The sequence below is a fragment of the Hylobates moloch genome, unplaced genomic scaffold (genome assembly GCF_009828535.3).
Source record: "Hylobates moloch isolate HMO894 unplaced genomic scaffold, HMol_V3 SCAFFOLD_8, whole genome shotgun sequence".
NCBI lineage: Eukaryota > Metazoa > Chordata > Mammalia > Primates > Hylobatidae > Hylobates > Hylobates moloch.
In genome coordinates this window covers 124,874,846-124,896,883 of record NW_026652283.1, presented here as the reverse complement: position 1 = coordinate 124,896,883, position 22,038 = coordinate 124,874,846, and the positions used below count along the sequence as shown (strand labels likewise).

General features: G+C 39.4%; 1 protein-coding gene across 1 annotated transcript in view; it reads right to left on the bottom strand.

Moving 5' to 3' along the window:
- Positions 1-22,038, bottom strand: part of CSMD1 (CUB and Sushi multiple domains 1) — a 2,040,038-nt gene that overhangs the window by 424,458 nt on the left and 1,593,542 nt on the right. The window contains exon 18 of the mRNA XM_032158987.2: positions 17,249-17,437. Coding sequence (XP_032014878.1) covers positions 17,249-17,437 — 189 coding nt within the window. The remainder of the gene's footprint in view (positions 1-17,248; positions 17,438-22,038) is intronic.

Below are 22,038 nucleotides of genomic sequence, written 5' to 3'. Positions count from 1 at the left end.
CATTAACAAGCCTCAGAATTGCAGAAATAGTGCAGGTTTGCACTCCTGAGAGCTGCTGGTCTTCTTAGCAGCACTTCACTGAGTTCAAATCCCCTCAACAAACCATGCCGTGTTCAAACACTCACTTCAGACACTCATTTTGGAAGAAGAGAAGAGAAAGTTTTATGTAATCATTTCAATGGGAAAGCAGCAACAATTAGGATGTCAGCAGAATATGGGAGCTTAAGTGCTCAACTCTGATGTTAGAAAATTATGAGTTCAAATGCCGGCTCAGCTTCTCACTAGATCTGTGATCTCTCGTATGTGTCTCAATCCTTTACACTTCTCCCATCTTGAAAACAGAAACTATGATACAATCTATCTCATGGACAGGTGTTTGCAATGATTGCCATTGTAGAACACAATATGCAGTGTGTGGTAGATACTCAATGATTAAAATGGTACCTACTGATAGATACTGATCAAAACATTATTTACTGAGAGTTGCTAACAGGAATTCAATTCTTACGATATCAGTAATTTAACATTTTGAATAGACTCCACATACTCTAATTTTACAGACACCAAGAGGAGAATATCGACATGTTCCCTCCCACTTTCTTCTTTTAGTTCATATCTTAAGACCTCTCAAGCTATCCTATGAATGGAAGCACTGAACTGAAAAAGAATAAAAGGAGATGGAGTCACCAGAGCCGGAGCGTAGAGGCAGGAAAGGCAATTGCCGTTCATGCTCTGCAAACAAACAGCCATGCGTCTTGTGAGCCACCAAGTGCTCCAGGTCTTGCTCTTCTCCTGGAACCTCTCCACGTGCAGTTCTAAGGCCTATGGATGTCACCAGCTCAGATCTCGAGACCAGGCTGCCCACCCTCACTGCAGCACCTCCACTGTGATGGTGAAGGTTATGTGCCAGCGTGACTGGGCTAAGGGCTGCCCAGATAGCTGGTAAGAGGCCGGGCGTGTCTATGAGGGTGCTGCTAGGAGAGATTAGCATTTGAATCAGAGGACTGAGGGAAGATTTGTTTTCACCAATGTGAACTGGCATCATTCAATCTGCTGAGGGCTTGAACCGAATACAAAGGCAGAGAAAAGGCCGGGCACGGTAGCTCACACCTGTAATCCCAGCACTTTGGGAGGCTGAGGCAGGCGGATCACCTGAGGTCAGGAGTTCAAGACCAGCCTGGCCAACATGGCGAAACCCCATGTTTATCAGAAATACAAATAATTAGCCAGGCATAGTGGTGGAAGCCTATAATTCCAGCTACTCAGAAGGCTGAGGCAGGAAAATCACCTGAACCTGGGATACGGAGGTTGCAGTGAGCTGAGATCGTGCCATTGCACTCCAGCCTGGGGCAACAAGAGTGAAACTCCATCAAAAAAAAAAAAAAAAGGCAGAGTAAAGAAAAATTTTATCTTTTCTTGACCTGGGACATTCATCTTCTCTTGACCCTGACTTCAGAGCTCCTGATTCTTGAACCATCACACCCAGGACACACAGCTGCAGCTCCCCTGGTTCCCAGGTCTTCGGTCTCAGACTTCATTATGTCACCATCAGACCCAGACATACACCTGCAGCTCCCCTGGTTCCCAGGTCTTCAGTCTCAGACTTCACTATGCCAGGGGCTTCTCCAGGTGTCTAGCTTGCAGAGGGCAGACCTCAGGACCTTTTGGCCTCCCAAACACATGAGCCAATTCCCACAATAAATCTTGGTTGTGTTTCTCTGGAGCACACTGACTAATACGTCCACTTACTAGCTGGTGATACGTGCAAGCTCTCTACTGCTCTGTGTTTCCATAGCCTCACATGTAAACGGGGGCAAAAAACACAGCTCATTCCTGCTTGCTGAAGAATGAAATAAGTGAATACATGTAAGGAGCTCACAGTAGTATCTCACAAGTGAAACATCACTCAGTGTCACAATTTACTACGCATTTCACAAGACTCCTTTGCTTTTTTTTTTTTTTAACATGTCCACATTCTGTGCATGTATGTATTTATACTTCCTTTCTTCAACTAGGTAAGATGAACTATCATGAAGTAAATGATACTCAGAATAACTTCTTCCAATTAGTATGATCATTCTGAATTATGTTTTATAAAAGCCTCTTCCACAAATAATATTCACAAAAGAACTAGATAATCTGGCCCGGCGCAGTGGCTCACGCTTGTAATCCCAGCACTTTGGGAGGCTGAGGCGGGTGGATCACGAGGTCAGGAGATCGAGACCACGGTGAAACCCCGTCTCTACTAAAAATACAAAAAAAAATTAGCTGGGCGTGGTGGCAGGTGCCAGTAGTCCCAGCTACTCGGGGAGGCTGAGGCAGGAGAATGGCGTGAACCCGGGAGGCGGAGCTTGCAGTGAGCCGAGATCGCGCCACTGCACTCCAACCTAGGCGACAGAGTGAGACTCCGTCTCAAAAAAAAAAAAAGAAAGAATTAGATAATCTATGAAAGATGTGAAAGATGTGACAAGCCTCATCATGCTCACTAAGCATGCATCTTAAGGGAACAAATCATCTCCTTTAATATGTAAACCTCATGAAAAGCATGATATAAAAATCAGCAAAAGAGAAAATTTTTAAAATAAGTTCTAGAATATTTTAAGAATTTCTCATGGAATATTTGCATCTTAAGATTGCAGTGACTCCACATTTCACTGTGAAAGAAGTAGCATTGTACATCCCACTAGAAATTAATACATTCAACAAATAGTTATTGGGCACCTGCTACTGAGAAGGCCCTGCCCCCAGCATCAGGGATGATTAATAATAAGAGAGATAAAATACCTGCCCTTGTAAAGTATGCATTCTAGTTGGAAAAGACAGGATAAAACCTGGAACAACATAAAAGGCAGATGATATACAACGTTGGGAGATGACAGATGACTGTGAAGGAAATTAAGAAAGAGGGATTGGATAGTCTGGGGCTTGTGGGCGGCCAGGGGTGCTGGACTTAGGAAGTGGTCTATAAATAAGGACTTGAGAGAGACAAGGAAACACTGAATACCTGGGGAACAATTTGGGTAGAGAGAAAGTGGCTAGGACCAGGGCTCAAGCTACACTGGACTTGCAGGGGTAGGGAACAGAAAGGACACCTCTGTGGCTGGTGGGTCCTCGTAAGGGTTGGAGGTTTCTTTCCGTGACGCGATAGGGCACTGGAGGGCCCTGCCTAGAAAAGGACGCGATCTCATGACCCACCTGGGGTTTAGCCCTGCTCCTGAGGCTGTGCTGGGAGAATACACAGCGGTGAAGGGAGGAAGGCGGTCAGGACTCCGAACGAGGGCATTGGCAGCAAGATGGAAAGACATGGTCTGAACCTGCCTGTGTCCTGAAGGTAGAGCCAGAGGGACTTTCTCCTGAATGGGACATGGGCATTACGCTAAAAAAAAGGAGGAGCTGGGGGTGATTGTGTGGTGATAACCTGAGTGTGAAATAACTACAGGCGAAGGAGATCTCAGGAGAATCAGGTCATGAGAGTAAGGCAGGCATTCAGCTTTGGATACCAAAGCTCCATGTCTGCTGCGCTTGCGTGTAGAATGGTTGACACTGCAACAGGATACACAGGTCTGGAGACCGTGGAAGAGGGTTGAGCAAGGGATAGAAGGGAGACCACAACTACGTGAGATCACAGGGCAGTGAACGTAGAAATAAGCTTCCGCAGAGGGAACTGATGCCAGCGCACTGTGTAGTGGGAAGAAAACCAGCAGAAGATGGAGGAGTCCTGAATTCAGAAGCTTTGGATTCGTAATTTGCACTGATCTATGATTGGATTGGTGTGAACGGATGCAATAACTTCTCAAATTTTTATGAAGACATTCACCATAATGAATGTAAAACATTTTATGTAAAACTGAGATATCTTATATCCAAAGCTATTTGTCAGTAGTCTTTATCCCAAAATCCGCATGTTATATAAACTGATAAAATTAATTCATATCCAACTACATTTAACAACATAAAAACAATCAATCTTTATTTTATCCTCTGTCTTCACATCATCAGGAAAAGTTAGTTGATCATCTATTGGGGAAAGATCTGGGAGGGGATGTGCTTTGCCCTCTTTTTGATGTTTTCCTTCCATACCTCACAGAACCCAGAAATCACTGAACAGCCCTGTCATGCTGCCATTAGGAGAAACTCAGTTAGAAAGTTAGAGATAAAGCTGCTCTCAGGCTCGTTTAGATTTATATGGGAGCAAACACAATGTAGTCCGATTCACACATCATGAAGACTTTACATAAAAATAATTCTGTCCACAAATCCTATAATATTTTTCAGGAGAAGGAAATTAGATGTATGGAGAATTGAATTGGTATTCTTACCTAAAATTGAAGTGAGGAGATGAGAGAATAAAATGAAATACTTGAATTACATTTTAGTGTCTATACAGGTTATGGCTATATTCATACGTTGACATGTCTACATTCCCTTAGCAGAGCTACAAATATAGCTGCCCATAATGTGAATTACATTAATCTGTTTCTTCATGCATGGTAGATCCATTTCTGAGTAGCTGTAAAAGACACAGTAAAAATTTTACTGTTGCTGTCCTTAATGCTATAATTTCCTGAGTTTTACTTCTCTATTTATGTAACCTACCCAACATCAAGGATGCAGGTATGTTACATCAGAAATCTTTTCGGTGGAGGACTAAGATATGCAGAAATCACTGAAGAACAAAAGAGGAGACATATGTTGTGATATTTTCCTGGCTGAGTTGAAGTAAAGCATCCAACTCTGTGTGTGTGTGTGTGTGTGTGTGTGTGTGTGTGTGTGTGTGTGTGTTTTGAGATGGAGACTTGCTTCTTTGCCCAGGCGGGAGCGCAGTGGCGAGATCTTGGCTCACTGTAATCTCTGCCTCCTGAGTTCAAGCAATTCTCCTGCCTCAGCCTCCCCAGTAACTGTGATTACAGGTATGTGCCACCACGGCCAGCTAATTTTTTGTATTTTTAGTAGAGACGGAGTTTCACCTTGTTGGCCAGGCTAGTCTCGAACTCCTGACCTCAAGTGATCTATCTGCCCTGCCTCAGCCTCCCAAAGTGCTGGGATTACAGGCGTAAGCCACCATGCCTGACCCATCTACCCGTTTTTCAACTTCTGTCTTTTGTCCTCTGCTTTTATCCATTTATCCATCCAATCCTGCATTTAGAGTTACTTATTAAGAAACGTACTACTGTTTTCCAAACATTCGTTGATGCTTCTGGGCATAGAACAATGAGTAAGACAGACAAGTCTCTGTTTTTCCAAAGTTTACATTCTAATGGGGAAGGCAAATAACTTAGTTTTAAAACTCCAGATAACTAGGTCTGATTTATTCTAAGAACAAGAATATTAACTTGTTCTCTAAACTCAGTGGAGGTCTAGCTGATTAAAGCATGACGGACATGCTGGTGAATCAACAAAGTGATGAATGCACATCCTGGCAAATGTCCACTCCCAGGATGGTGACTCTGGAGTAAGTGATACAAAGTTGGAGGAAATACAGAAGATCAGAAGCAACCCCATGTTAGCAGGCAGCCCTGAGACAGGCTGTCTGCTGAGGTTTCTCTGCCAACTCATTCCAGGATCCTGCGGCTTCCTGCTGGTGTTCACGGCAAAGCACACGGCCCTCTGATGGATTCTGCAGTTATTTATTGTCTTCCCACCACCCTCTCCATCCCATCACTTCCCCAGACCCTGCCAAAGTCTTCTAATAAATGGAAGTTTGCAGAGTCAGTTATTGTTGCCTGGAACTAAGAAATTGAATTCAACAAGTTTATGGATGGGAGGAAGGCGGCAGTTGAAGCACGCAGACAATTTCACAGCCAACAGTGATCTCCGTGTTAGAGAGGGCGGTGGGAAAAAGAGGAGCCGGTGATGATAAACCTGCTAGCTCCTGTACGGTGGCATTCACCTCCACAGTGCCCAGCTGTAACTTGAAACCTGACAGCTTCCACATGTCCATGTTAAACACGGACCTCGTTCTCCACATGTACATGTTAAACATGGACCTCGCTCTCCAACTGTGTTCAATTTCCAACTGCTTGCTGGGTTTCTCGGGATGTCACCTTGGAGTCACCTCTCTCTCCTAAACTCCTGTATCCTCCTAGTGACACTTCTATCTACTCCCCATTTTCACTTTCTTCAACTGGTGTGTTTCAGGTCATTTTTGTCTCATCAATCGCCTAGCCTCTGCATGTCTGCCTCCTCCTCAAAGAGATCCATCTGTGAAAGCACAGCCTTGGGCCTGATCTGTTTCCATCTCTTCTCCCTTTTTCCATCATTTTCTTGTTCTCCCGAAACCACAGATACAGTTCTATTTGAAGCCAGACTTAACGAGTTACTTTCCACTTCAATAATATTCATAGACTCTCCATGCCCTACAGAAGTCATTGATTTTATTCATATAGTTATTTATATGAATACACAAATATATTTTTATGAATAAAAATGTTGTTCACATATTTATTTATGATAGAAACATTCTACCAAAAGGAATCTTGTGCAGAAACCCCCAGTAGGAAGGAGAGGAGTAAATTAGGGCAATCCAGTTGCACAGGAGAGATTCCAATTCTGATGGGCATTCCCCATCTCACCCTCAGAAAAACCCTGGGGTCCTCACAGTGGGATCGCTGGACACTGCAGCATGAATCTCTGACTATGCCCATAGACCAGCACTCAAGGCATTTGATCATCATCTACCTTCAGTGATTAATTCACACCCCTGAATCCTCCAGGCCTCTTTTGTTCTCTCTGCACCTCAGTTTATAACCATTTCTTCACGTTGAAACATGTCCCTTCCTCTCAACCTCCATCTCAAAGATAGATCTCCAAAATTGCCTCCAAGCTTTCAATATCCCAAATTGGAACTTTTTTTCCCCACGTCTTTATCCTCAACCACTTTTCTGTGTCTAATAAAGCACTTACTTCATTGCGTGATTTTTAAAAAAGTCTTTCGTTTTGCTATGCCGATAGATTTTAAACTTCAGTATGATTGCAAATACAGCAGGTTCTCAATAAATGCTTGTGGAGAGAGTAAACAGTTTTCAAAAATACTTATTTAATAAAAAAAATTCAAAGTTTTCTCTGCGTTTGTCTTTCACAAAATTAAAGGACAATTTATCCCAATGTTCATTTCTTTAACATTAGAATGTGTGAAAGAGTAACATTAAAAACACACTGAACTGATGCTATGGACCCAGGACAGACACTGAGTTTATCGTGTTTCATGTTGATATAGAATATTATAATTAATTCTTTTTTTCTTTTCTGAGAGCTATGAATGTTTAAAGGTTTAAATATCCTACTTATGTAGCTTTTGTTGCAAGAAAAACCAATGGGATTTAAGAGATTGCTTAAGATTTAAAGGGTAACGAGAACAAGTCTATCAGACATGACTGACTGAAACTCTCATATCAAACTCTAACATCACCCAAAATTTGTAGATTTAGTAATAGCTTTTTCTTTGTGGAGACAGAGTCTTGCTCTATTGTCCAGCCTGTACTGTAGTGGTGTGATCTCGGCTCACTGCAGCCTTGACCTCCTGGGTTCAAGTGATCCCCCTGCCTCAGTGTCCTGAACAGCTGGGACTACAGGCACATGACAACACCCCCAGCTAATTTTTGTGTTTTTTGTGGAAATGGGGTTTTACTATGTTGCCCAGGCTGGCCTCGAATTCCTGGGCCCCAGCAATCTATCTACCTCAGCCTCCCAATGTGCTAGGATTACAGGCATGAGCCACCATGCCCGGCTTATTAATAGATTTTTACCATAAATTCTTTATACTCTGAAACATGTTTCAATGCTGCAAATTATAGTCATGCTATTGATTCCTTTGAAAGGTTTAAATCTCAAATTTACATACATTTCTATTGGTAGACAATAAAGAAACAAAATGAATAAGCTAAGTGTACTTTTACTTTCCATGGAAAATGCCACCCATATAACTGGCATCCCTATAGCATCTCAATTCCTGTACTGCAAAACCTATTGGCTCTTTTTGGTCTATTCCCACTCCATTTCTCCTAAATCATTTTCCTATTGATCCTCCACTCAGTTTCCATCGACCCTACTTTGCTAAACTTCCAGGAATTCTTAGACTGTATCGCACCGATCACCTCCTGGTAATTTTCCTCATTTCCTGGGAAGCCTGTTCACATGCTGGCTACTTCGGGAAATCCCATCCGAAACGGAAACACCAGCTTAAGGGCTGTACTCTCCATGACTTTTTCCTCAGTTACTATTCCCTGGGAGCTTAAAATCAAACGGAACAGATCGTATTGAGTATGTATAACGTGTAAGTCTAAGACATATTCGATGTAAGTTGTAAATGCATTTTATATTATCTCTCTCTCTCTCTTTCTATGTAACTTTATGGAGCTGAATATTAAAAGAATTGAGGTCCGAAAAGTCAGTGCTGTCATGGCCTGGAACAATTCCAGACGAATGCTCATCAAGGCTGAGTGTGACCTGGTCTTGGAGGTTGAAAATGATTTAAATAATGCAATATGTAAGGATGAAGAAGGGTATTGAATATTGCACGTGTTTGATTGTTGGTAAGAAGAGAGCAAGACATTCAACTGATAAGTTTTATTTTCTAGGTCACCTGCTGGGTAGAGTAGAAAATAGTCTTGGCTAAAGCAGGAAGAAGTCGAATCCCTGAATAGACCAAAAACAAGTTCTGAAATTGAAGCAGTAAGTAATAGCCTACCAACCAAAAAAAGTCCAGGACCACGTGGATTCACAGTTGAATTCTACCAGAAGTACAAAGAGGAGCTGCTACCATTCCTTCTGAAACTATTCCAAACAATAAAAAAAGAGGGACTCCTCCTTAACTCATTTTACGAGGCCAGAATCATCCTGATACCAAAACCTGGCAGAGGCACAACAAAAAAAGAAAATTTCAGGCCAATATCCCTGATGAACACCAATGTGAAAATCCTTGATAAAATTCTGGAAACCGATTCCAGCAGCACATCAAAAAGCTTATCCACCATGATCAAGTCAGTTTCATCCCTGGGATGCAAGCCTAGTTCAATATATGCAAATCAATAAACGTAATCCATCACATAAACAGAACCAATGACAAAAACCACATGATTATCTCAACAGATGAAGAAAAGGCCTTCAATAAACTTCAACACCCCTTCATGCTAAAAACTCTCAATAAACTAGGTAGTGATGGAACGTATCTCAAAATAATGAGCTATTTATGACAAACCCACAGCCAATATCATGCTGAATGGGCAAAAGCTGGAAGCATTCCCTTTGAAAACTGGCACAAGACAAGGATGCCCTCTCTCATCACTCCTATTCAACATAGTATTGGAAGTTCTGGACAGGGTACTCAGGCAAGAGAAAGAAAGAAAAGGCATTCAAATAGGAAGAGATGAAGTCAAATTGTCTCTGTTTGGAGATGACATGATTGCATATTTAGAAAACCCCATTTTCTCAGCTCAAAATCTCCTTAAGCTGATAAACAACTTCAGCAATGTCTCAGGATACAATATCAATGTGCAAAAAGCACAAGCATTCCTATACATCAATAATAGACAAACAGAGAGCCAAATCAAGAGTGAACTCCCACTCACAATTGCTACAAAGAGAATAAAATACCTAGGAATACAACTTACAAGGGATGTGAAGGACCTCTTCAAGGAGAACTACAAACCACTGCTCAAGGAAATAAGAGAGGACACAAACAAATGAAAAAACATTCCATGCTCATGGATAGGAAGAATCAATATCGTGAAAATGGCCATAATGCCCAAAGTAATTTATAGATTCAATGATTTCCCCATCAAGCTACCACTGATTTTCTTCATAGAATTAGAAAAAACTACTTTAAATTTCATATGGAACCAAAAAAAGAGCCCATATAGCCAAAAGAATCCTAAGCAAAAAGAACAAAGCTGGAGGCATCACGCTACCTGACTTCAAACTATACTACAAGGCTGCAGAACAAAAACAGCATGGTACTGGTACCAAAGCACACATACAGACAAATGGAACAGAATAGAGGTCTCTGAAATAACACCACATATCTACAACCAACTGATCTTTGACAAACATGATAAAAACAAGTAATGGGGGAAGCATTCCCTATTTAATAAATGGTGTTGGGAAAACTGGCTAGCCATATGCAGAAAACTGAAACTGGACCCCTTCCTTACACTTTATACAAAAATTAACTCAAGATGGATTAAACACTTAAACATAAGACCTAAAACCACAAAAACCCTAGAAGAAAACCTAGGCAATACAATTCAGGACATAGGCATGGGCAAAGACTTCATGACTAAAACACCAAAACACAATGGCAACAAAAGCCAAAATAGACAAATAGGATCTAATTAAACTAAAGAGCTTCTGCACTGCAAAAGAAACTAACATCAGAGTGAACAGGCAACCTACAGAATGGGAGAAAAATTTTGCAATCTATCCATCTGACAAAGGGCTCATACCCAGAGTCTACAAAGAACTTGAACAAATTTACAAGAAGAAACAACTCCATCAAAAAGTGGGCAAAGGATATGAACAGACACTTCTCTAAAGAAGACATTTATGCAGCCAACAAACATAAGAAAAAAAGCTCATCATCACTGGTCATTAGAGAAATGCAAATCCAAACCACAGTGAGACACAATCTCACACCAGTTAGAAAGGGGATCACTAAAAAGTCGGGAAACAACAGATGCTGGAGAGGATGTGGAGAAATCGGAATACTTTTACACTGTTGGTGGGAGTGTAAATTAGTTCAACCATTATGGAAGACAGTGTGGTGATTCCTCAAGGATCTAGAACCAGAAATACCATTTGACCCAGCAATCCCATTACTGGGTATATACCCAAAGGATTATAAATCATTCTACTATAAAGACATATGCACACGTATGTTTATTGCAGCCCTGTTCACAATAGCAAGGCCTTGGAACAAAACCAAATGTCCATCAGTGATAGACTGGATTAAGAAAATGTGGCACATATACACCACGGAATACTCTGCAGCCATAAAAAGGATGAGTTCAGGTCCTTTGCAGGGACAGGGATGAATCTGGAAACCATCATTGTAAGTAAACTAACATAGGAACACAAAACCAAACACCACAGGTTCTCCCTTATAAGCGGGAGTTGAACAATGAGAACACATGGACACAGGCAGGGGAACATCATACACTGGGTCCTGTTTGGGGAATGCAGGGCTAGGAGAGGGACAGCATTAGAAGAAATACCTAATGTAGATGATGGGTTGTTGGGTGCAGCAAACCACCATGGCATGTGTATACCTACGTAACAAAACTGCACGATCTGCACATGTATCCCAGAACTTAAAGTGTAATGAAAAAAAAAAAAAAGTTTTGGTTAGATAGTAAAATATTTTAGAAAGTAAGTTACCAACGCTCAAAGAAGAATTTGGGGATGGTATTTGAACACACAGGTACGTGAGCATGTTGTTTTGAGAAAAACCTCACTTAAAATCAAAATTATGTATCTCAAATGAGTCAGGCAAAGTCTCTTGCTTGGGTATGTGAGTTTTCATTACCAGATCAAGAGCACAGGTAATTCAATGACTGTGCTATGATGAACAAGGTGCCTTCATCCATCACCTTACAGAGTACTACAACTTTTCAATCTTTACAGGTAGGACTAAAATGTCTGCAAGTAAAACAACTTGACAAGCTCCATGCGGTACCTGTTCAACAGATCTACCCCATGTGAAAATAAAACAGAGAGCAGCTTACACGCATCCCATTTTGAAATTCTATTTTTGTCTGTAGTCCAAATTAAAAAAATAAATTATTAAAAATGCACGGTACCATCCAAGAAAGCCATATGTGTTTGCATGGCACATAAACATTCAAGTAAAATTATTGATATGATTAACTTATTATACTGCAAATTTAGGGTAATTTAATAAAATATCAGACAGATTCAAGTTCAGTTACACATGAAGAAAACTTGAATATTTTAAGGGTTATCATTCTTATTGCAAATATTTTTGATATGGAACCCAAAAATATGACAAATATTTGCATCGTCTATATGACATCCTTGAGTTTTACAAAATTATTATTAGCCAGTAAGTATCATCCTTCTCATACTAAAAATTATACAGACACATGTAGTTTATTTTTCATTACTAGAGTTCTAATTACAAAAACAAAACTCAGTAACATAAATTCAAATAATACCAAAAAATGTAGAGTGAAAAATCAAATCTCACTGCTCCCACGCTACAGCCTAGTTATCTCTGAAGAGGAGATCATGAGAGTTACAATTTTAGAATGTCTATTTTCAGTCAATTTCTATGCAATTCTGTGTGTACCTGCAATTACATAAATCTATACAGTACATGCATATACACAACATGCGTTGTTCTATTACCTCTTACTTTTTCCTTTAAAAAGAGTGCATCAGGCCGGGCACGGTGGCTCACACCTGTAATCCCAGCACTTTGGGAGGCTGAGGCAGGCGGATCACCTGAGGTCAGGAGTTCGAGACCAGCCTGGCCAACATGGCAAAACCCTGTCTCTACTAAAAAATACAAAAATTAGCTGGGCTTGGTGGCGGGCACCTGTAATCCCAGCTACTCGGGAGGCTGAGGCAGGAGAATCACTTGAACCTGGGAGGCGGAGATTGTAGTGAGCCGAGATCCTGTCACTGTGCTCCAGCTGGAAAGGGAGGTTATTATTTATTTGCATTCTTCTGATTCCTAGTCAGCACTGGAATATTTTTTAAAGTTTATTGGGGTAGGGTTATTGTAATAACTAATAACTAAAGCTATTGGAATGCTAATTATATATAAATATATATATAACATATAAAATGTGTCTGTATAGCTCATTTTCTCATAGATCTGTTGGCTTATTAGTGTTGCTTTTCTTCCTTCTTCCAGTTGCAGAACATGATTATTTTATGTGTATATTACATGGAGAACGCAGCTATTTTTGGTTGTCTGACCATTTATTTTACCTTTTTAATAGAATAACTTGTAGTTTGCATATAGCAAAACTGATCTATGTTTTTTCATTTACTGTTTCCGGATTTCTTTAGAAGTTCTTCCAAGATTTAAAAACTAAGATTACTCAAAAAAAAAAAAAAAAAAAAGCAAATGACAAAGAAAACATGATGCTCACAGGCATGGCCACTTACACTGTGATGAAGTCAGCAGAGCACTGAGAGGAGAAATAGGATCTCAAATATCAATGACGCCAGTGCATCTGCATAGCCAGATCGGAGAAGAAATGGATCTGGACACTACATCATTCCTTATCACAAATTTTTACATGGATTGAAGTTATAAATTTAAAAGATAAACATAAGTTTTTAATTTTAGGGGTGATTAACAAGTTATTGATCATGGTGATGGTTTCATAGATGTTCATATGTATCACAAATCACATCAAATTGTTCACATTAAACATACGCAGTTTACTGCATTTCAGTCATACCTCGATAAAGCTGTTAAAATGTTTAAAGTTTTTAGGAGAGAACAACAGAATGTCTTCATTACTCTGAGTGGAGGGAAGTCTTAAACACTAGAAAAACCTCATGCATGAATGAAAACAGTGAAACATGGGACTGTTTTAAAATTAAAAACTTCTATTCATCTAAATGATGCCAATAAGCGAAGGAGAAGAACAACTCCAGAATGAAAGATTTACAATGCGTAGATCAAAGGAACTGTATCTAAATATTTACACAGCACCTATAACTCAGTAAGATAAAAGCATGTGACCCAATAGAAATGGAAGCAAAGAAACAGATGCTTTATAAGAGATGATGCATCAGTGTCCAATAAAAATACAAAAATGTGCTCAGAACAACTGAAATGTCAGCAAACAGTAGAATGAGATAAAAAATTTTGATATGTTTAGGCAATAATATCAGATGATGAGAAGCAGCGAAACACAGCTAAGTGCCATAATATGGATGGACCCCACAAACTTAAGGTTGGAGGAAAGAAGCTGGACAAACAGTACCTTCCCTGGATAATTTCATTTAATTACATAACCACTAGTGCCAGACAATTAAGGTTCAACCCTGGGAGGCAGTGACTGGGTGAGGCTGTGAAAGGGAAGTGTGGATTCCTGGAAAAGTTCATTTAGTGACCTACATGGTCTTGAGCTGACAGGGACATGTTTACTGTGGGAAATGCATTGAACTACACACTTCTGCTTGTACAAATAAATAAATATATAGACATCTTTAAAAAATGGTTGTCTGAGAGATATTCTATATTTTCACATAATAATTTTCAGTTTTGAGTCTTTATATCTTTAATCAATGTGTAACTTATTTTGTGTACATTTTTAAACATTTTAAAATCAAATCAGGTATCCAATTTGAGCAACATTATGTGTTAATAGGATATCCCTTTTTTTCAAAATGGAATAATTTTATTATAAATGAAGTTTCTGTACAGACAAAGATCTGTTACTAGAATCCCTATGCTATTGCACTAATATATTTGTGTGTTTCCATACAATTCCACATTGTTGGGTTTATCATTAGTTTTTCATACGCTTTCATACAACGTGGGACAGTCCTTCCTGATTATTCTCAGAAATATATTTCTTATCCATTTGGAGCATTTCCCTTCCAAATTAATTTTTAAATATTTGCAAATTGCTATTTATATATTGCTATATATATAAATTAATATACATGCTATTTATATATAAAAATATATAAATTATATATAAATTAATATATATGCTATATATAAATCATATATAAATTAATATATATGCTATATATAAATATATAATATACGATTATATAAAAATAGCATATATAATTAATACATATGCTATTTATATATAAATATATAATATGTAATATATCTGCATATATATAGCACATATAATATATACATTATATATAGCATATATTACATAAAATATATATGCATATATAGCATATATAATATATATGATATTTATATACAAATATATTTTATATAAATATATAATATATAAATATATAAAAATATAAATATATAAATAGAAATGTAAAGGCATATACATATATGCATATCTATGAATGCATATGTATGTATACATGTGTATGTATGTATATATGTATGTATGTATACAGGCCTTTACATTTCTTGCTAGATATATTATTCCTGGATAATTTTTTGTGTTTTTGTTTTACTCTACATGTTTTTATTATATTTCTAATAAGTTATATCTTATGCGGAAATCTATTGACATGTTATCCTGAATGTAGCCACCTACTGAACTGATTATTGCTAAAAGTCAACTATCTTCTCTTTATAATATTTATAATTCATATCATTTTCATATACTTTTGCATTTGTTAGGATCTTCAGAGCAATGTTACACAATAGTTCTAAAACCAAGGAGTTTATCCTGTTCTTGACCTTCAAGGGACTTTTTGTAATAGTTTACTATTAATTATGGTGTTTCCTGTAGGCAAATTCACTTATATGATGGTTCCCTGTATATTTATGAAAGTGATATATTATTTTAGAGTTTATTGTGAAATATTTATGTTAGAGTTTACTTAAAGTTTAATGTAAAAAAACGAAAATGATGAGACATGTCTTTCCAGAAAAATTTAGGCATAGCTCGTGTTCACAGGTTTTCACCTCTTTCATCTGCCTGGATAAGAAACAGTTGGCCAGAGAATTCCTCTGTGGGAAAATGCTGGGGCTGGGTACCCATAGTCCATGTTGCAGATTCATATATGAGAGGAAAAAAAAAGCACTAGGTAATTTCTGCCACCATCTGTGAATGTCGTGAAATAGAAGAGGAATTAAGAATGTACATTTAGCAATTGTCTAAATTCTTACTGTCTTTCCTGCTGCAATAGTAATTCTTAGCTCATTTAAGATCGGTAAGTGGCAAAATGATGTCAATACAATGTCTAAATTATCTCGGTGTTTACACCATATTCCCTAGGCAAATGGAGTTGATGTATTAGAATTATAACCAATAGCAGGAAAAGAAAAATGCCTCAGCTCATCTGCAGAAAAAAAGAGCCCTTTCGCATCTGTATTCAGAAACTCAGCAGAAAGCACCTTCACCTGGGGAGCTCACCCCTGCGTTGCTTGGCCAGTGGCTCATGTCAGGCTGCACCTCTTTCTGAGCCTGCTCGTGTGGCCCCAAAGACGCCGAACTCGACTCCCATCTATTCCTGCCCAGAGTGCAGCATTTCCACTGGTTCCAGCTGGTTCGCACACTTCCCACACTTCCTGAGAGGGCTCCAGCCATTCTGTGCTGTCCACCTGCACTTTGTGGTCTCTGCCACAGTGCCAGTTACTGTGTGGGTTCGTGCTTTGGTGACAAAGGTCTAAGATTTTGAGTGATCTGCAGCTAAGCAGAATTATTCCATAAACCCTGTTACTGTGGGTGCTCATTTTAAAGAAGTCAAGGTGTTTAATGAATGCATATATCATGTCTGAAAGGAAATACCTTTGTCTGTGAAAAGTACTGAAGATGTCAATGATATATTTTGGCTTTTTCCATAGAAACAACGTTTCTTGGAACGTTTTTTCTGTAGAAACAATGTTTCCTGGAATGTTATTTTCCGTAGAAACAATGTTATACTGGGGTTATATTCATGGTCAAGGGCAAAATACCCCAAGTTTTTTTTGCAAATGATTACAAGCAACATATTTACCTAACTGTTATTACAACTATACAAAGCATAGTATAAAGTTGAGCAATACAATAACACAACATAACCAGGAATGCTATTTGTCTTGAGATTCCCGAGAGAAGATTTGTGTAGGACAAGACGATTGGCTGTTACCACAAAAAGCTGCTGAAGATCTCCTGACAGCTTCTGTGCTCAGAATGAGAACTCCCTGGAGAAGGCTCTGCTAGAGATTCAGTCCAAGGGAACCAAGACACGGAGTGTAGACTGAGAGGAAGTGCGACACTTGGACGTATGTCAGGGGAAAATCAGGTCTGACATCCTAGGATATGTGTGGCGACTATATCGCCCCACATGCCAGTTTCAATAAATACCATATGTAAAACACATGTGCAGAACTAAGCTCTGTAAGTTGGTTCATTTGGGGATAAAGTTGAAGGACAGTTGTTCTATCTACTAGATACATGGTGGCAGGTAAACTTCAAGTGATCAGGAATGATACGATGACGGTATACAACTTCTCACAGGGAAGTCACGCCAGCCATCCGGTACCACCCCCTGAAATACACACACCACCGAGCTACTTAGACGTGTGCGGTGTCTCTGCACACCCTGCTGGTGCACTGCCTCACTGAGCTGTACCTACCGTCGCAGCTGGGCAAGGCGTGGTTCCACTGGTGGTTCCTCTCACAGACGAGGGGCTCGTCGTCACTTAGCGTGTACCCCGGGTCACAGCTGAACGTTACTGTGGACCTGATGCCAAAGTCGCCGCCGTGGCGATGGCCGTTCACAGGGACGCCCGGGTCCAGGCAGGAATCGGACTCTAGCGTGACACCTGGATGCACAGAACGAATGCAGTCGATGGGGATCTTTCTGGTTGATTGAAAATAGTAGAGACCCACGCCCTCAATTATGAAATAGTCTCAGAAATAATAAGACCTCAAACATTATGCAAGTGAACCCAACAATCCACGGACATAAAAGCCAATGCATCTTCAAACATTTGACCTCGTTTTCTGAAAGAGAGATTCGTATTGTTCTGCTGTTCACCAGACGTTACCTACATACAACAGCCTTGAATAATTAATTAACTTCTCTGAATTTCACTTTTCTTCCTGGAAAATCAATGAATTGCACTAAATAAAGTCTAAGTCTTTTCCTGTTTTCTATTTTCACTGCTCTCCCTGTCTCATATATATGTATTAAATATAGATACAAATATGTCTATATTTATATATTCCAGTTAGATTTTGGCAGTTTAACTTTCAGATATATGCATGCATACACCCAAACATATACACATATAATGCAATTAAAACCTGTGCTAGTGTTATTTTTCTAAGGTTGCATTCCATAAATCCACGCAATTTTCAAACTTTAAGTCAGCCACTTTCAAGACAGCTACTATTAGCCTTTGCTAACGATGTGCAAAATTAATGTGCATGAACTAATTATGATCACGTCATTATGAGAGTTTCTTTCCTCCTCTCACATTGCTCATTTCTCTTTCTTTTTAGAAAAACATATATTTTAAGAGCTAAGGAAAATGGGAATAAGGGAAAAGAATATCATTGTAATGTTTACATATGTGAAGAAATAAAAAGTCCTTGATATTGCTGTGTCACCCTCTCAGTAAACATCAGAACATTAGAATTAATATCTGAACTGTGAATTAAAAATCTTAAAAATATTTTTAATTTAAAGACTGTTTAGTCTCTAAAAGTGATCTTTGGGATATTGTTTCTGACCATCGCATATATTTTTTTTTTCCAAAACTTGACTGCTATAACTTGAGCCTGGCCCCAATAATTTTTTCTTAAACTGTTATTCTAACAAACAAACTTTGTAAACACTAACACATGTCTATTGCCCTAAACAACAGAATGTAACTGTCCTGGCTGCTGTGCAGCATGGCAGGAAAACCTCCTCCCACCTCTGGAGGAGCTTTCATTCTGCGAGAGGCAACGTGGATATCATTTGGCTAGAAATCTATATCTACCTCCTACTCCTCCCTCCCTCTCTCTACATACACACCACACACATGTACACACACACACACACACACACAGACACATTCACTTTCAGAGGTATTGTTTATGACTTCTTCCACGACACCCCCACAGATTTTATGCATTACTGGCTCTGAATGCACACATGGTACCCAATGCTGCGTGAATGATTTTTTTCGTGGTTGTTTGTTTACTTTTATTTTAAGTTCAGGGGTACATGTGCAGGTTTGTTACATCGGTAAACTTTTGTCGTGGGAGTTTGTTGTACAGATTATTTCCTCACCCAAGTATGAAGCCTAGTGCCCATTAGTTGTTTTTCGTGGTCCTCTCCCTCCTCCTACCCTCCACCCTCTGATAGGCCCCAGTGTGTGTTGCTCCCTCTATGTGTCCATGTGTTTTCATCATTTAGCTCCCACTTATAAATGAGAACATGCGGCGTTTGGTTTTCTCTTGCTGCATTTGTTTGCTAAGGATAATAACCTCCAGCTCCTAGCATCAAGATCAAAATCAAGACAAGAATTCCCTCAAAAGAAGGAGCTCTGCTGAAGAAATGCATTGATCTCTAGGTTTCTGGGAAAAATAAACAGTTAACTAAATAATTTCGTTTCTTCAAAAAGGTTTCTATGGTCACTAAACAACAGTGTATGCACTGCAGCAAAACAGTAATAGGAACTATTATCTTAGAATAAGTGAGAATTATATATTAATGGTTTTAACAATGAAATTAATAAACCATAAACAAAACTTTTCCCACACAAAATTTACAGTGAAAAGAGCAAAACTGTGGTAGGAATAAAAACATCGAATTTAAATGTTGAATTATTTACATTTAAAACTGAATAAACTCTTAAGGTCACAATTGATGCTTAGTTCCAATATTATGCCATAATACTTTCATTCATTTTTAAATAATAATTGGCACCAATACTGAATTTTGAAATATGCAGACATTGTTCTCTTTTTCATTGCAAATTGTTTGAATGGAGAGTACAGGAGGGGAGGACTGCTGAGTGATAGAAATATGATACTACATTTGATTTCCAGTTCAACTGAAACTGGCCATGTAAAAGAATCCTGAAACAAGAACATGGTGAGAAAGAACATCTGGAATTTGGCTGGGCACGGTGGCTCAAGCCTGTAATCCCAGCACTTTGGGAGGCCAAGGTGGGTGGATCAGCTGAGGTCAGGAGTTTGAGACCAGCCTGGCCAACATGATGAAACCCTGTCTCTACTAAAAATACAAAAATTAGCCAGGTGTGGTGGTGGAAACCTGGAATCCCAGCTATTTGGGAGGCTGAATCAGGAGAAACACTTGAACCCAGGAGGCAGATGTTGCAGTAAGCCACAGTTGTGACTCAAAAAAAAAAAAAAAGGAATTTTATAGCAGGTGATTTATCTCCAATGGAACAATACATTTATAATAAACTAAGATCAGTCTGTGGACACAGGTAGCCAATTTACCTTGCGGGAAAGGTAGGACAAAGTCCTTCTGAATAATGTTTAGAGCACATTCTTTCCCTTCCTGTCTCCTGCCTAACAGCACAAAGAGAAATACAGACCACCGGACTTTGTTGAAACGATGTCTATAATCAGAGCTTGTTCTCACTCCTTCTCACTTGAACCTTAAAGCAAAAATGAATTTTTGACACAAATATATATAAACAGTATTTTTTTCAATTGGCCTTTGCAAAATAAGTGACTGAATACATTTGCTACTTAGTGAATAAAGGGAGTTGATTACTTTGCAAATAATCCGTGTGCAGCTCATACGGAGGCATATTTGATATGGGCAGGGTTCTGTGTGAATCATCAGACTTCATTAAACTTCTAGTCCAAGGAAGGAATGAACATTTCCTGAGCACATTTCATATGCCGAGCTTAGAGATATAACTTCTCACAGCCTCCGAGAGGTTTCAAAATAGAGGTTGAAAAGTCACAGTTGATAAAGTCAGTGAGCCAGGAAATTAAGCAAACTGGCCATGTTACATTATTTACTGATATTGAAACCTGAACCTTTGCCTGCTTTTCTCCTCTCTTTCTCTCATGTACGCACCCGTGCGTGTGCCTGTGAGTGTTAGCATGCATGGGTGTGTTCTATATACCTTCGCATTGCATCCAGTACCATTACATCCCAACCACTTTCCTTTCCTTTTCTGATCATATAAAAAGGCACCAAATCTCAGAAAACCAACTGGTGTGGTGTGAACGCACATACAAACCACTAAATGTACTTCTTTATCACAATGTTTCTTCCATGAATAACATGATATATGAATCACACAGTACAGTATATACATTTACAAGTGACCAATCTTTCTTCTGCCTTCAGAGATGATTAACAAGATACTTTTGATAGCATTTTGAAAAAAATGCTCTAAAATTAAATGGAAAACCTCCATACCCTTGAGAATTCCATTTATTTTCCAATTTCTTACAAAATTATGACTATTTTAAAGTGGTGATTTAAAGATCAACATACAAAGGAGATGCTCCTTCTGGAGTGAGAATGCAATCGCTATTATATACAGACACCGTGCCACATTCCTCGTAAAGAATGGCTAGACTGTCGCTGGACACTAATGTATGAGATGATTCCTAAGACTGAGTGCATCATTTACTAGTGCCTGCATCTTGGCTTCAGAACCTATTTCGTCGAAGGGTGCTAGACGGGGTTACCTGGATGAAGGGGTTGGTAGCATTTGTCTCTTCCAGCCTTTCCCACTTTGTCTCTGTCTCTGCTTTTCTCACTGGACTCATTGGTTCCTTTGTCCCTCCGTGACCTCTGCTGGCCTTGGCCCCTTCCCTCCTGCTTGCCTGCGGGTTTTATCTCTCCCTGGAGCCCGGGATCTGCGTCTGCCTTCACCTTATTCAGAATCACCTCGAGGACTTGATTAAAAGCTCAGGATTCTGATTTGCATCATGACTTCCCTGAATCACTCTATTGGGAATCTGGGCTTGGGGCTCTGCAATTTACTAAGCTCCCAGGGATGTGTTAGCACACTATGATGTTTGAAGAAACCTGCCCCTGCAGCGCCGGGTAAACGGGGACACCCCCGGAGTGGGTCACGAGCCTCTGAAAGCACTCATATCTCTACGCCACCCACAGAAATAGCAACCGGAACATCTGAGCTGCTGCTCAGGCATAGGTTTTATTTTAAAGCCCCGCAGGGAACCATTAGGTGCAGCGCTGGTGATAAGCACTCATAAAATTGCAGGCCTTTCCTGACTCAGTTTCTTACAACAAGCAAACAAAAAGCCATATCCTGCACCTCATTCACTTACGTACATTTCCATATGTCTCTTCAAATACATAGTGACTGATACATAAATAAGAAGCGATCCCAAGTCAGGGTTCAGTATCACATCCCTCTGAGGTCCTATTTCTCCCTTAAGTCAGAGGAATCGACGACAAATCTTTCAGAGCCTT